The 17545-nt window shown below is 38.4% G+C and overlaps 1 protein-coding gene across 1 annotated transcript in view; it reads left to right on the forward strand.

The window, feature by feature from the left end:
• The window catches only part of LOC113232391 (phosphatidylinositide phosphatase SAC2), a 42254-nt gene that overhangs the window by 13941 nt on the left and 10768 nt on the right, over positions 1–17545 (forward strand). Inside the window, exons 8-15 of the mRNA XM_026467092.1 lie at positions 199–364; positions 2682–2843; positions 3781–3851; positions 9243–9387; positions 11466–11596; positions 12504–12672; positions 14721–14883; positions 16696–16802. Of these exons, the coding sequence (XP_026322877.1) occupies positions 199–364; positions 2682–2843; positions 3781–3851; positions 9243–9387; positions 11466–11596; positions 12504–12672; positions 14721–14883; positions 16696–16802 (1114 nt within the window). The remainder of the gene's footprint in view (positions 1–198; positions 365–2681; positions 2844–3780; positions 3852–9242; positions 9388–11465; positions 11597–12503; positions 12673–14720; positions 14884–16695; positions 16803–17545) is intronic.

Raw genomic sequence — 17545 nt, forward strand, 5'->3', positions numbered from 1 at the left:
ACGTGAGCCGCTGCGAACATGCCCGAGGCGCTGCAGTATCGGGGCAGCCCCATCAACACCCTAAACGCATTATTGTATTGGACACGGAGGGCCCTATATGTCTTCTGAGAGCACGTCTCCCACAGGCTGCATGTGTAGAAGGAAGTGCAAAATGTTTGCTTTGTCGCGAAAACCTAAGAATTTGATATTATTTTCCAGTCGCGGCATGCACTATGAAAACGTGAGCATCCTAATAAACGCAATATCGGACATTATAACCGACATGCGTTTCTGCTGGCGTGACGACCGCGGCCTCATCTGCGAGCAGACCGGTGTGTTCCGCATCAACTGCATCGACTGCCTCGATCGGACCAATGTTGTGCAGGTTTGTACAACGCGGACGTATTTTTTTAACCAACTTCAAAAAAGGAGGAGGAGGCTCAATTCGATTGTATTTTTTTGTATGTATGTTACGCGATAACTGTGGCATTTGTGAAACGATTTTGATGATTCTTGTTTTGTTGGAAAGGGTACCTCAGTATTTTTTTTATAACGCACACACTGAACATTGCTCCGCACTATGGAAACCCTGTGTCGCGGGTGCCACACATAGACAACCTCATATTACACCCAAACTCACGACAGAAATAAATCGATACCTCCAATGAACACTACGCCATCTTTATTTTTTGGTCATCTTCTGTTATTTTTGTAAACAGCCATATTTATTTGCCTTAGTAAGTATGGCTGCTTAATATAAATATAATCTTAATTGTGCTCCCCGAATTTTGTGAAAAAAAGAAACAAGAACAAAAAAAAACTAATTTTGTAAAAAAAAAGAAACAAAAAACAAAATAAAAACAGGGCAGGTCCAAAAATTAAGTTGGCTTAGTGTTCATTGAAGGTATCGAAATGTAGGCCATACAAATATTTCTCCCAGCTCGGGAATCGATCGTGGGACCTCTGCGTGGCCGCCTGGCATGGTAACCGTTCGGCATTATTCCACCCCTAAGGATGGCAAACTAGGGGATGAATCCGGTTTCGCACACTTTCCCGTTACTGATTTCAATAAAACTTGGCTAATAAAATATGTCATTCCACGAAACTTTCAGGTCGATTTTTTAAATAAAAAGTTATTTAATGACAAAATAAATGCCGAAACTAAGCATAAAAATGCCTGTGCGTCAGGCTACCAGGTTCCTGCCTCTCAGAAATGCCAGTTAAATAAATCTTTACACAAGGTATTTTTAACACTCATCAACAAACAATCTTATTAAGTCGCTTCATGAAAGGACTCTTACAATGAATTAGAAACTCAAAAAGGATGATTAGTCACGTATAGGTGTATAATTATGGGTGTTAGTTTAATTGTGAGCTGTAATATCACTTAACAATACACATAAAATATGTATACATACATAGTAGATATAATAAATCATAATGGACATAATAAAAAAATATTTATACTAATACTTTGTTGAACCAATAAAATGCAGGAATACGAGTTGTTTGTGTCCATATTTAAAAACAACTCCCTTTGGTTTCCGTCAGGATGGCTGGACCAAACGAGATATACAGATCAAACTGTGCTCATTATTTATAACCTATTTTCTACTATTCAGTACCTTTATTGACATATTTTCCACCTTAGCGCCAACGGAAATACTAAACAAATAAAGTGACCAGCCATTGTGACATCAGGTTGGCTGACTACTTTACGTTTTTCATGGTTCTAGCAGTATAAAATTTACTTTTTTTATATAACTATTTACTACCTAAATATACTTTTTTTTTCACTATTTTAGGAAGCTTCTATAAAAAGGTATTTAAAAAAATATATAAAACGCCTTTGCTAAAGTTGTCTTCTAAAAAGACAGTATATCTTCTCCGTGTAATTGCCAATAATACTTTTTTCAGGCGCTTAGTATATGCAAACGTCGGTTTTGAAAAAAAACAAATATACGTGATTTAACTCAGGAAAAATAGTTTTATTTCCTATATGTCACAGTCGCGAAAACCTAAGAACTCGATATAATATTATGTGGTTATATTAAGTTTATTAAATATCATCTTATACTACTGTGATATTCACTTATGTTTTGTTAAATTACTCCACTAGTTTATTATAATTATTAGTACAAAGATCTGCCTATAAGGCACGATATGCTGGTTCGAATCCAGCCGGATCGAGAGACTTTTTCTTAGTGTTTGATATTTGTATTAATAATTATTATTGTATGATTATGAAATATACAAATCAAGTGTTTATGGAGCACACTGGCTACTGTAACACAGGTACGTCGGGGACTCCATTAGGATGGTTTGACTATTTTGTAAAATGAAACATCTGTTGTCAATACCAAATAGTAGATTGTGCAATAAGTGCATAAAACGCGTCATGGGTTTTGTGAACGAGTTATACACTCTGCTTTTCACTTCGATTGCGAGGAAATTAAACAGAAATATTACAAATAAACGATTATTTTCTACACGTGACTCAGGTCGGACTACATAATGCTCAGTTATATCACGCAGGCGTCATTGCCTCGGTCTTAAACGACGATTTTATTTTATGCACTAGAGCATAAAATTCTATTTTATGCACTAGAGCATAAAATCCTATTTTATGCAGCCCACACCCAGCATAAATACGAACTTTAAGAGTATGAGAAGTAAAAAGTAATGTTTATTGTTTATTACAGACCGCAATAGCGAAATATGTGTTAGAGCTGCAACTATGTCGCTTAGGCCTTTGCACGCCTGGATGCGGGCTGCCACAGGAACTGCGACATGCTTTCCTCACGATGTGGGCAGACAATGGAGATATCCTCAGCCGCCAGTACGCCGGGACTAAAGCACTTAAGGTTACTAGATATCTTCTTTCTATTATATTCAATTTTTTAAACTCTATTTAAAGACTTTTACCAATTTTGAACAATGAACATGTCATCCACTTTAGAAAAAACAATACATCAAAAAAGCACTTAACAGAATCCAAACATCCCCTTCCTTTCTACATAAGTTTTGATTATAGTGACCCTCCCTATCGACCATTAGGGTATACGAGAAAGGCACTATAACCTGTGCCTGAACCTTCTAAGCTCAGGTCCTGACCCCCGATCGGCCAGTGTACAGGCTTGTGACTGACTGCATCCGGTTTTCAAGACGCTAGTGGCTCGAGTAAGCCGCCTGGGTGCACGTACATTATTCTCCCTACTTTCCAGATAAGTAGCTGTAGGTACGCTAACTTCCCGTTGCACGTTGCACAACTAACGGTTGCCACCGCTAAAGACATTGACTCTAGAGTCCACTACCAAATCTCGGCTCCGTCTCTCTTCTCCTGGTAAAGAGTAGAATCTCATAGAATCCAAGTAGATAAATCACCCGTTTTCGAAGCATCTAGTGCTCCTTGTGAAAGAGTTCGTCCAGGGAAGTACATTACCTATGTCTACCGCCAAGCAGTAATGTGATCCTACGTTCCGGTTTTGAAGAATAAGGTGATGAAATTACGGGCACACAGGATTTGTCAACTTTTGTCTTTGAGTGGCACTGGAACCGCTATGGACAGGCATGTCGCTTACCACTAGGTTCACGGCTTGTTCGTCCCGTCACTTGGTGCAACGGTACAACGAATCTTCGTCAATGTATTGTAACTTGATATGCTACCGTCTGTACCTTGTTTTGTGTTATTGTTTGTGCAATAAAACATTGATATTGCGTTGTAAATACTGATGCAAGCTAATGCTGTGTAGTGAATTTTTGTGCCATCTGAATGCTAAATTAAAGAAAATATTCCTCCAGGGCGACTATACAAGAACTGGCGAGCGGAAAATTACAGGCTTGATGAGAGACGGAGTATTTTCGGCTAACAGGTGCGTAGCATTTATATTAAATCAATACAACATTAAAGCATTACACACTGCTATCACCAGAGATAGGCAAGCGTCCGGGTTAGGTAATGTCGGGCTAAAATCCATTAACGCCCGAAGTCGAGGGCAAAAATTATTTACTACTAATTATTTGTTGTAAATCGAGTTTTGTTCAAATTTAATGATAAATGTTTGTTGCTATCCGATCTAGACCATTCGATTTGCTTATGGAATGGATTCGCTTGAAAATTGCATTGAAATAAATCGATACAAAAAATCGCTAGATTCATATGCTCTTGAATCTATTTTCATAAAAATCGAATTGTAATGTTCCTTAGTAGCGAGAATCCATAGGATTGCTTGGTGTTGCCTCTTTTTTCGTCTATAAAGATTTTTTACATTAAATTTTGTAAAAAGCATGGAATTATAACAAATTCCGTATTCGCCGTTTCCGCACACGATTTTGGGCAGAAACCCAGTTGAAACCCTGGCGGGTTGAATGGCTTCTAACCCATTTTGCGACACGCCAGCTGTTTTTGATGTTGTGACCCCCTCAGTGCAATACAAACGTCGTAGTGCGTGTAAGGCGCGACTGACGTCATAGTATGAGAACCGCCTAAGACGGAACCGCACTAGTCGAAACTGCACTGTAATGAACTACAGCACGCTTTAGTGCCGTGTTGACACACCCGTATGCAAAATGTACTTTCTGTCAACTGACGCATGCCCAACGTGCGTGTGATGTTCATGGCGTCATTCAAATTATATCGATACGAAAAATTTAAAAATCAGTCTCTTGAATACTTCCATTTGTCCAACAGATACCTTATCCGCCATTTTAGCGACGCCATTACACAATTGGCTATAGACATCGCACTAGGGCAAAACATAGACTACAAAACCATAGAGGAATATGACAGTGTGTGGCGGGATTTTAAAACTGCCACAATTTTATTGTATGAAAACATGGATAACGATAAACCGAAGTTAGAAATGATGCCCACTTATTTTGGACACGGTTTGACAAGTGAACTTGTGGCTGTTGAAATTGCATATGGAATAGGGAGGTCAGTGCAATGAGAGAGGCTGCCAGAATTTCATGACACGAAATTAAAAACAAACAAATGATAGAAAAAATGCTAAGGAAAGTTCTCTCGATTCGACTGGACTCATTTGTTGCCTTAACGTAACCATGCAACAGACTCTGGTTCGAGTCCAGTTGGATCTTGAGATTTTTCTTTCTGTTTGTTCGATCTTTGTATTAATAATAATAACAAACTATTGGAGAATTACCATGAATAATATCAAAAGTATCATGATATTCAATAAAAATAAATATTGCAGTTTCATATTAACTAAAGGATAACTCATATGTGTATTTGAATATGAATTTTGCTTTGTGTTCGATCTTTGTTAGTAATAATTATAAAAAACTAGTGGAGTAATTTCATAAAAAAATAATTGAATAAGATCGCAGTAAAACATCAAAATATTCATTAAAAATCAATATTACAAATCTTAAAGCGACATTTCTTGTCAACCTCTGGTAGCTGTAAAGGTACCTTTACAAAAGACAAAATTTTTTCTTCTAAAACTTTTGTTTTTTCAGACGCTACAACGAAAGCAGATACTAAGTTTATATTTGTAGAAAATCCATCCAGATTGAAAGTGAAGTTGTGAACGATGATTTCAAAAGATACCTGCTCACTCTGATCTTATTTCAATATCTCATGACATGAAATTCTGGTATATCTTCTATAACTAATATAGGCTCAGGTAACATTTAGACCCTTATATGGTTACCTTTGACCTCAATTTTCCTAATCCTGGTAAAAAATATAATTCTTGTAAATTTTGCAAAATAACGAGGGTCTAAATCTTGCTTGTAAGCGTATTTGAGACTTTTATAACCAGTTTTGTTTGACCTCCCTAATATTTTTGGGCATTATTTGTGGTATTACGGCTTTTCTAATTTCACAAAATAACTGCCTAGAACTAGTGCAAAGGCATTTTATAATAAAAAAATGCACAGTAAATACACCCTAAGTGCATCATTATCATATTTAAGTTTGGACCTCGTTTACCAGCACGTGAGAGGAATTCAGTACTAAACATCATCATCATCATCATCAGCCTATTGCAGTCCACTGCTGGACATAGGCCTCCCCTAATGCACGCCATTTCGCCCTGTTCTCGGCTTGACGCATCCATTTCCTGCCAGCAATCTTCCGCAGATCGTCACTCCATCTGGCTGGAGGGCGTCCCACACTACGTTTGCCAAGTCGTGGTCTCCACTCAAGAACTCGTTTACCCCAGCGTTTGTCGGTTCTTCGGCAGATATGTCCAGCCCACTGCCACTTCAGCTTGCTTATCCGAAGAGCTATGTCGATCACTTTAGTTCTCTGTCTGATAACCTCATTACGGAGTTTATCTTTCAGAGAAACTCCGAGCATAGCTCGTTCCATAGCTCGCTGAGCGACTTTAAACTGGTGGACTAGCCGTATCGTGAGTGTCCACGACTCAGCTCCGTACGTTAGAACTGGTAGGACGCACTGGTTGAAAACCTTTGTTTTTAAGCTCTGCGGGATGGGTGACGAAAAGACTCGACGGAGCTTCCCAAACGCTGCCCAGCCAAGCTGAATCCTCCTCCTGGCCTCCTTCTCGAAGTTATTTCTACCTAACTGCAGAATCTGCCCGAGGTAAGTGTATTCGGAAACAACTTCAAGAAGGTGGCCATTGACGCAGATGGGTCTCGGATCAATGTGGTCATTGATCATGACTTTGGTTTTATCAAAGTTCATGCCAAGACCAATCCGCCGCGAGGCGGATGCTAGGCTGTTCAGCATCTGATCCAGTTCCTCCAGCGATTCTGCCATTAGGACTATGTCATCTGCAAATCGCAAGTGTGAGATGTACTCGCCGTTTATGTTAATGCCCATCCTTTTCCAGTCCAGCGTCTTAAACATATCCTCCAATGCAGCGGTGAACAGTTTCGGGGATATGACATCCCCCTGTCTCACCCCTCTGCGTAATTGGATAGGTTCAGACTGCTGGTCCTGTACTTGGACACTCATGGTAGCAGCATCGTAAAGACATCTCAACACTTGTATATAACGATAGTCCACTTGGCACCGCTGTAAGGATTCCAGGACAGCCCAGGTTTCGACAGAGTCAAAGGCCTTCTCATAGTCCACGAAAGCTAAACACAGGGGACGATTATACTCTTCGGACTTCTGTATAATCTGCCTCACTGTGTGTATGTGGTCTATGGTGCCATATCCTCCCCGAAACCCGGCCTGTTCCGGTGGCTGAAACTCGTCGAGTCTTCTTGCGAGGCGATTCGTGATGACTCTAGAAAACAGCTTGTAGACGTGACTCAGGAGTGAGATGGGTCGGTAGTTTTTCAGTAGAGTTTTATCTCCCTTTTTAAAGAAGAGAACTACAATACTTCTGTTCCACGCCCGTGGAGTTCTCCCGCAGTGAATGACCAAGTTAAAGAGCTTCTGGAGTTCCTGGATAATAGGAACTCCTCCAGACTTCAAAAGCTCCGAAGTAACTCCGTCTTCACCGGGGGCTTTTCCATTTTTAAGCTGTTTTAGAGCCAACACGATCTCGTCTTGACTGATTTCTGGCAGGTCGTCGGTATAGTGGCGCGTCAAGGTGGCTCTCAAATCGTGATTGTCACGCTGGACCCGAGGAGCATTTACAGCGTACAAACGGCCATAGAAGTCCTCTATCTCGGCGAGTATCTGCTGCCTTGACGTAACGGTTAGGCCATCGTGCGTTGTAAGCTTCGTCAGGTGGCTCCTTCCAAGCTGCTGAGTGAATACTTTGGACCCTCGGTTTCGCTCTATCGCCTCCTCAATGAGGCGTGTATTGGAGCTCCGAAGGTCACGCCGTACCATCTTCGCAATCTGCTTGTTTAGGTATGACCTCTCTGACGAAGTGGCCTGGATGTCATCGCGTCTTTTCGTCATAAGTCACAGAGTCTCATCCGAGAGTTTAGACTTCTTTCCCGTACGCTGCAATTGACAGAATTTGATGCCCTCGCTTCTCAGCGTCCCAACCACGCCTTGTAGGGCCTCGTCAACGTCCTCGGTGGGTTCCAGCTCGACGAATCTCGCTTCGAGAAGTTCATGGAACTTCTCGGAGCCCGCCATGATCTGGAGTGGATTAGGACGGAGCGTGGACTTCATCAAGCGGCTTCTTTCAAGTTTGACATCGATATTCAGAGAGCCTCGTACAAGTCGGTGATCAGATCCGGTGCTAAACCTGTTGATCACTGAGACATCTCTGAATATGTGTCTCTTGTCCGTCAGGATGAAATCGATCTCATTTTTAGTCACAGCGTCGGGGCTTCGCCAAGTCCACTTCCTTTGAGGCTTCTTCTTGAAGAACGAATTCATCAAGAAGAGCCCCTCGTGCTCGAGGAAGTTGACTAGCGTTTGCCCCCTGTGATTCCTTACTCCATAACCATGCGGGCCGACTCGAGACTCGTCAAGATTTGGGAATCCCACTTTAGCGTTAAAGTCCCCCATAACATCGTTGAAGTGAGCCTTGGTGGTGTTGTGTAAGGCTTTCGATATGTCCTCGTACATATCTTCTACATCGTCATCCGAATGTGTCGAGGTCGGTGCGTAGGCCTGAATGATCTTCAGGCTATACCTTTTTGATAGCCGAAGGATCAGGTACGCTACCCTGTTCGACACACTGCAGATCTCTTCAACGTTGTTAGAGAGGACTCTGTTGACGAGGAATCCTATACCACCTTGGGATGTTTGATCACCCTCGCGGAAGTACAGTAGATGGCCCGAGTCTAGGGTTATGGTGTCCTCTCCCTCTCTTCGGACTTCACACAGCCCCAGAACATGCCATCTAATGTTCTCCAGTAAACATATTTTTTTATAATTATCGTGTGCACGCTTCAAAATAAAGCGTGCGTAAGCGTGCAGACCAATGCGGTCCGACCATTAATAAAAGCTTTTCACTTGACTAACATTCAAATCTTATAGATTGTGACTGTTGCGCCATTAAAAAGTACACTACTACTATGTCATAATTCATAATCCAAAATTGCTTTGTATTACAACTTTTTAGTGGCAGAAACGCTAACACGAAGAGTCTTCTAGAGATGTGTATATTGTTTTCCGCCTTTTATAAAATAAAATTAGATTTTGAAAGTAAGTGAACTGAATCACCGGCTTTCAATGTTTTTTTTTTGTCATTTTGTTAATAGACGATACAAAATGTCAATGTCAAAAATCTAACTAACCGGGATGCCTTTCGGTGGCACATTGTAGCGAGAAACTAATTGTAAAGATAAAAAATTGGTGGCTCGTTTTATTTGCTCTCAAGTGAAGTGAAGTGAAGTTCCAACTAGTTATTTTGTTTCAGATATTACCTATCGACGTTCAAAGATGCACTTCGGCAAGTGGCCATAGAAGCTATGACCGGAGAATCGAAGAGAGTGCCTCCGCAACTCAATACTATATTCCAGGATTGCACGCGCTGCGCGTCTGTCAAGGTCATCCTTTATAACGTGCGTGCATGGCTTGCTTTACCTATCTGTGTTCTTATGCATTTTTCACGATTTTATGGTCCAGTAGTCATATTAGGGAGACACTAAACTTATCGACGTCCCAGCCGAAGCGAAATGCACAAACTTTTTCACCCATATGCTTTATAATAACTGTTCAAGTGGTTGCAGATTTTACTTTATTAGTTTACAGCTTCTTATTTGTGATGTGGCGAGTGCGCCAGCACATCAAGCTACACATTCACGTATCTTGTTCCGTTGCACTGGAGGCGATTTTCGAACAAAAATGTGTAGTCTGGTGTGCCGTTGTCCGTACATCGTCATTGCGTTGTTTTTAACCGACTTCAAAAAGCGGACGAAGTTCTCAATTAGACGGTTTTTTTTTAATGTAAGTTACGCGATAAATCGGCATTTGTGAAACGATTTTGATGATCTTTTTTTTTGTTGGAAAGAGGGTACCTCAGTAGTGGTCCCATTTAAATTTGTAGAAAATATTCCATCTCTAAAGGTGGCAAACTAGGAGATGAATGACTTTTGAATTCGGTTTTTTAATACTCTGAACTGAGAGTATTATAAAATTATACGTTTTGTGTTTCATCCGCAAGTTTTGTGTTTCGTTCTCGAAAACGGTTTTGGTACAGCTAACCGCAAAAAAAGTAAATTGAAAAAAATCTAAAAACATCTTGCCGGTCACTTGCTTCGTCACTGGATTAAAACTGATGTATTACGTATATCGAGTTCTTAGGTTTTCGTATTATTACGTTATATTGTAATATCGGCAACTTTTCCATCATACTTTACAATTTGTCGTAAGACAAAATTACATGTCTCTTTCTTTGAATTGCTTATTTTGACATGACCGTCATGTGCATGGCAAATGACACGGTATGATACGATTTTGCTATGAAAGAAAAGGTGAACGGATTTCGGATGGGGAACGTATACTGCATGGACAGTGAATTGTTTTTGTGAGGTCATAGTACGAATTTGACAGGCTATCCAACTTACGGGCGTAAACAGGATTCCTATAAAAGCTCGTAGTAGGCCCCCTGATTGTTATTAACCATAATCTCATATTTCTTCACAATATTTTGAACAATAAGATAAACTGCAATATAGTCTGTCTTTTTTAAAGACAGAGTAAAATGACATTTAGTTATGTAGTTGTTGTCGATAGATTGGGAAAGAACATAAAAATTTGCCAAAAATGACTGAAATAAGCAACTAAAGAAATGTTAGCAGTCCTGATTTAGATATATTTAGTGATAATATAGGTCCCTTCGAAAAAAAATGAACTAAAAAGAAATTATTAATTAAATTCCTATAGTATTCTCAGTGTATTGCTATCTAGTTTAAATTATTTATGTAGGTTAATTTGTCAAAAATTTCTTGTTAATTTAGTTTGTGTTTGTTGTTTTGAGATTGCCGTCAACACTTGTAATTGTTGTGTTTACAATGTAGAACTCCCAAGTCAAATAAGATAAAAATGTGTTGTGAACATAATGCTAGTGTTGCTAATAAACATCGAATATATAACCAGAAATAGAGACGAAATGTCATTTAATTTGTTTGAAAACTATTTTGCCATATCATTAATATGACAACTGCGCTCCAATTGGCCAGCTCGAATTCGAAACAATTCACGGGTGTCGTCAATAGATGTCATCTATTGTTTCACTTCAAAACGACCAGTTAACTTGAGCTTTTCTATAATGGACGAAAATTGCAAAATTACATATTTAATATTTAGTTACCGATTAAATTTGATTCCGTTTGATCTGTAATTAGATGTTTTGCTATTTTTTCCCTACAACAGCGAACAGAACGCCGTTGTTAGAGATATTATCTTTATTACAATAAATACAGAATGTTTTTGGAATATACGGTGACGTACACACAGGTCAGTTGTTGGCGGCTGTCTATATTTCAGTGCAAACGATAGTTGATATCTATCATTGATGTATCACTCATGAGGTACCAGGAATGTATGGCCCTTATCTCTATTTCTGGTTATATATACTCGATGCTAATAAATAAATAGGCCTTTATAATGATGTTAACTTTTCGATATAATCCGACAGGAGTCGAACGCGTCAACCGATACAGAAGCGATGGCACAACACGTCAAGGGTCTCATTGACGACTGTAAGAAGCTGCTGGTCGATACGGAACCCGTGCTCGGATCGTGGGGGCTCATTGATGCTGATCCAAAGTAAGTTTAATATAGTTATTTTGTAGTAGTTCGCGAGTCAGAAATGAAATATAATGCCTTAGTCCATTGTTTAGCCTAATAGGCTACAATAGTGTTAATTAGAAAGCTTTATACATAACGGGTATGTTTTCTAATTGGTTAATTATTAACCGACCTCAAAAAATGGGGAGGTTCTCAATTCGACAGTTTTTTTGTTATGTTACGCGATTTTAATGTTTGTTTTTTGTTGGAAAGAGGGTACCTCAATATTGGTACCATTTAAATTTGAAGAAAATATTCCACCTCTAATAGATGTAACGTTCCACGAACTTTTGACGTCGGTTTTTTTATTATTTTTTTTATAAAACGGTTCGACTTCAGTTTCACCTGTAGATACAGTGAGTGAGATTTGTCGGATAGAGAGTGACAATGGCAACGACACAAAATTAAAGAAATCGTCGCCAGCGAAAGCAGGTAGACAGATATATCTGGTCTTAATGTTATCTACCGCTTGCCAGGTAACCGGTGAGAACGGAGCGTGTAAGGTTCATTTAAATTGCCGCGGAGTGGAATGGAACGGAAGCGTCAATTTCGCCTCGAGCATATTCGCTAACTTTCTCGCGTCTGCGCTTTGAGGCTGTAGTATTTCGTCGATATTTGACGTCACACTGCGCCTACTCTCGCGCCACTTCTATCTCACTCGTATCTAGTTTGTACGTTCCACAATTAACATAATGTTCATTTTGCTATGTACAATTTCGTTACTAAAATTCGCTTCCATTCCTTTCCGCCGCAATGTAAATTGAGCCTAACCGTTCCGAAATATCGGAAAAACAAAAAGAAATCATTTCGTGTTAAGAAACCTTCAATTATTGGTAATTATTTAGTTAACATTTGTCTTAAAAATGTACATGACATTTTCTGCTAGCACCGGCGATCCGCAAGAGACCGAAATGGACACTGTCCTCCTGTTAACAAGCGATGCGTACTACGTGGCTGACTACGACGAGACCTCGGACCGCATACTGTCCGTGCAACGGGTGCCGCTTCGTGACGTCACCGCAGTGGAGTTGGGCACCCTTGATGTCCCCACTACGGTAAGTTATTCATGTCACACCTCTGAGCTTAGTAGACAGAGATCAGGTAGTGCCACTAGCTGTCATGCTGCCATACTTTCGCATACTCCATTCTTATACCTATTACGCATTTTCTCTCACTCTGCGAAAATTTTACCACCTTGATGTACCCATTTCCGAAGCTAAGGATTTTTGAAGGAATCTTTTCACGAGAAATGTTTATGACTTTAGTTGCGCTTAGAAAGAAACAAACAAAGAAGAAAATACATTTATTTAAAAAGAAAAATAAAAAATGTAGAATCGTTAGTAGTGGTTCCGCGGAATAATACTCGCACAAATCGACACAATCTTTATTTTTTGGTCGTCTTCTGTTATTTTTGTAAACAGCCATATTTATTTGCCTTAGTAAATAAATATGGCGGTTTAATATAAATATAATCTTATCCCTCCCCGAATTCTGTGAAAAAAAGAAAAAAGAACAAAAAAAAAACGAATTTTGTAAAAAAAAAAAGAAAAAAACCAAATAAAAACAGAACAGGTCCAAAAATTAAGTTGGCTTAGTGTTCATTGGAGGTATCGAAATATTATTCGCAGTTTATTCCATCACGGGAACAACACAGGGATTACACAAGCACAGAAGGAAGATAAAGAGTTTTAAGCAGAAGGATCATATATGAAATATTAGACACAAATTAGTATGGATAGCAATAGTTCGCAAAATAAATAAAATAGCGTGGTAGCCGATATTTCTGAGCGTGCGACACGCATTCCACTCGCATGCAAAGATGCGACTCTCCTACGTCATGCCACTGTCGTGCTCGGTCCGCCCGTCGCTATTGTTCGCAGCAACCGGTCCATCATGCTGCTGGCCGGTGGATGCGCACAAATATCGTATAACAAAACACAATGCGCTTGTCCGTATCTATCGCGCGCTTATTCGTATATTATTAGTATACAGATACTACATCTATTACACATATTTTATATATTTTCTTTACACATTTAAAGTACTGTTACATGTATATATTATGTTTATAATTATGTATTATATGAGGCTATATAAATTATTTATCTTACACATTAAACAGCTATATTTTAATAGCATGTATATAAATATAAACAGTAAGTAGAAATATGCACTTATATAATTAATGATATATAATTATATTTATCTACATTAATGTAGTCACCCTACAAAATGTTTGATTATATTATTCATAAAATGTATGCGCAGGGATGATGGAAAAAATACTACATGTAAAAAATATTCAACTCAAACCACAAATTATTTAATTTTAAATAAATTGGGTCTAAAAAACATATTTTAATTACCTCGACGTTTCGGACGTATTGCAATGTCCCTGGTCTCAATGGGACTGAAGAGGAGGGTGTCGCAGGATGTCGTGTGTGTTGTGGGTCGGTCTAGTTACAACCTTAATACACAAATAAATAATGAATACCAAGTACGAGTAGTTAGGAAACTCGCACGATTAGAAGATGTTGACACCCGCCTCTTCAGTCCTTTCGAGACCATGGACGTTTCAATACGTCCGAAACTTCGAGGTAATAAAAATATGTTTTATACATGATTAAGTCCCGAATCAAAATTAAATAATGTGTGAAAATCGTGAAAGTTTAAAACTAACCATAAACACAGTATTTTGCACGATTTTATCTTTGCATTGCACTTATGTAAACCACTTTAGTATGATACACTGAAACTATAGGTGCCACTATTATGTACCATGATTTATGTAATTGTAATTTAATTTTTGATTACTTGAATTAATCTTATTTAATTTATTTGGACATTATTTAAAATTTCATTGATGTAACTTCAAACATAATTAACGTAACCAATATATAATATAATTAGTAATGTGATGTAATTCTATATATTAGTATAATTATGTTGTCTTATATGAATAAATGAGTTTGAATTTGACTGGACTCGTGGAGTACCAATATAATTTACTTCCATTTTTATTTTCATTGCAAATTTTTTCACTACACGCGTAAACTTACACGTGTGTTTTTCAGAATCCTGCTGTCATATAATGTTATTTCAGCTATTCGGCGTGAGCCGCAAAAGCGGCGTAGAGCCCGTAGTGTGCATACGTCTCAACTACTTGTACAAGGGCGAGTCGGGGTACTTCCACATGTTCCGTTCCACATCGCTGCGGTTTTTTAACAACATGGCCGTCGTTATTAACACCAAAGACGAGATGATAGGTAAGTACCTCCTAATAACATAGAAGAAATAATACTTGCGTGTTCAAAAGAGTAGAGACCAGACAACATTATCTGGGATAAAAATTTTAATTTGTCTTCTAGTGACTAATGAAGGCAAACCAACGCTGGAAGGGATTGCCTAACACGCCAATTGACATGCGAAATAGCTACTTATACTCTTATCGCATGCTAGAAACGAAATGACGTAATAATAATTTTAATACTATATAATATAACCTTTCGAACTGCACATATAACTCATCCGAAGATCAGAGTCCGATGCGATTATACAACGAAAATAGGATAAAACATAATCTCATTATTCAAATGGTCTATCGAAAGGTGTTTTCAGATTTTTTTATGTAAAATCGAACCAGTCGATTTTCACTGTGTCCACAGCCAAGAACAACAAACGAAATGTGCAATGTCCTGAGAATAAGCAGCATCTTGCACATAGATCTTTATTCTACGGATGAGTAGAATATAATATGTTTTTAATAGCAGTAGAGCTCATTGTGAAAGATTTTTTTTTGTGTAGTACTGGTGAGGAAGTTGTGAGTGTATTTAGGAGTAATGATTTGGTGAAGAACAGTGTTTACTTAAAATATTTTTTTTTACAATAAATAAAAGTCGGTAAGAGATTGTGATGGTCATTGAATTGCAAATTCAATCATAGTAATGGAATGAAGAAGATAAATCAGATGTTATAAAAAAAAAAAAATAAAGTAAAAATCGTTTATTTATCCTTCCACAAATATTACTTAAAAAGAGATATTAAATCTAAGGTAACAATTTCAAAACAAATTACATTTGTGGAAAGCTGGAGCCTAAACTAAATCTATGATTTGTATTTTAGGTTTCCAGACCTCCCAACTCAGAGTCAGTTAATTACATTTATTGTTCGGTAATATGTAGAACTTGTAGAGAAGAAGATACGCATGAGTGTATGTGTGTGTGTGTGTGTGTGTGTGTGTGTGTGTGTGTGAGAGAGAGAGAGTGTGTGTGTGTTGTGTGTATGTATGTGTGTGTATGTTCACTTTAATTTATGATTTCAATGAATTTCTCTGTGTTGTCATAGCTTAGTGTTAGTAAATATGTGTTGATTTTATTTTTTAATTCATATTTAGATAAATTTATTATATGTAGTTTTTTATTTAATAAATTGTATACTCTGCCAGATCGAAAACGCAAAAATCTTTGAGCAAATGTTGTTCTGACTGGAACTGAAATACAGACGGAGTAGTGTCTTCTCTTTTGGTTCACACTATCGTGGTTTTGTGGAGGTGTTTGAGATATAAGGTACAATTGAATGCATAAATGTTTCAAATTTGTGAAAGAGTTCGTACAGGGTATTACAGGGTATATTATGCTATCTTAACAATTTCTGTCGCCAAACAGGAATGAGAGTATTACTGCATTCTAATTTTGATGGATACGGGTGCTGGTAAAATTACGGGCACATGGGACTTGTTATGTCTCAGGGTGACAGTGCCTCTCAGATTTTTGCGATTTAAAGCTCTGAGCGGCACTGCAACTGTTATGAACAGGCGTGTGGCTTACCACCACACGACTTGTTCGGTCCGTCACTTTGATATTTAAAAAAAAATCATACTTTAGGCAAATGATCTCCTTCAATTCCGATCAATGGTTGTAAGAAACTTGATCATAAGGTGCACGTAATACCGGTATTTTAGGAATTATTAGTCTTTAAGATCCTATTTCTCACGACCAGCAAAGCGTTGGCAGTGACTGTTGGAATCTGTGACCGTTGCAAACCAATATCTGTATAAAAGTTCAACTTTGCCTTTACAGAATCCTTACACTCCATTTGTGAGTCAATTGTGGTGGCGCGAGACGTCGCCAATCTGCCGCCGATTCCCTTCAACGAAGGCGGGAAACTCGACCGGAGGAAATCTAAGGTACTTTTAATATTGGAATTCCCCCTTTTTTATTGCGATTAATATGAATTCTTGTGCTGGTATGGATCATTAAGAGCCAATCAAAAGGAAATGTCTATAGTCTTGTCTAGTCTAAGGGTCCACTGAAAACCAGCGCTGTGGCCCTGCCGCAGTATTAGCTGAGTTGGGTCCTTTTCAGTGCAATAATAACTAATAATAATAACACTTTTAATATTAATTATTAATATTGTACTTTGTACTCCACGTGTATTGTGCTGAATAAATTACTTTTCTTTCTTTCTTTTCTTTCTTTCTTGTCTTTTTGGAAGATGGAGTAAAATTACATTTGCAGGGTTGTCAGTTTAAAATTTTAAATAGGCGTGTAGTTGTTGTCGACAGTTTTATCGATAGATTGTAAAAGAAGGTAAAATATTGCCAAAAATGTTTGAATTGTGAATGTTACGACGACGACGTTTTTAGTAGCAGTAGAGCTCCTTGTGAAAGAGTTCGTCCAGTGTAGTGCCACCTTACTTATTTCTGCCGCCAAGCAGTAATCTCAGCATTACTGTGTTCCGGTTTTGAAGGGCAAGGGTGCTGATGAAATTACAGGCACATGGGACTTGTCAACTTATGTCTCAGGGTCACGGGCGCAGTGTTAGTTGTCTTCAGATCTTTGCATTTTAAAGCTCTAAGCGGCACTGTAATTGTTATTTACAGATACATATGTAGCTCACCATCAGGCACACGACTTATTCGTCCCATCA

The sequence above is a fragment of the Hyposmocoma kahamanoa genome, unplaced genomic scaffold, assembly GCF_003589595.1.
Source record: "Hyposmocoma kahamanoa isolate Upper Pololo Valley unplaced genomic scaffold, ASM358959v1 76, whole genome shotgun sequence".
Classification (NCBI taxonomy): domain Eukaryota; kingdom Metazoa; phylum Arthropoda; class Insecta; order Lepidoptera; family Cosmopterigidae; genus Hyposmocoma; species Hyposmocoma kahamanoa.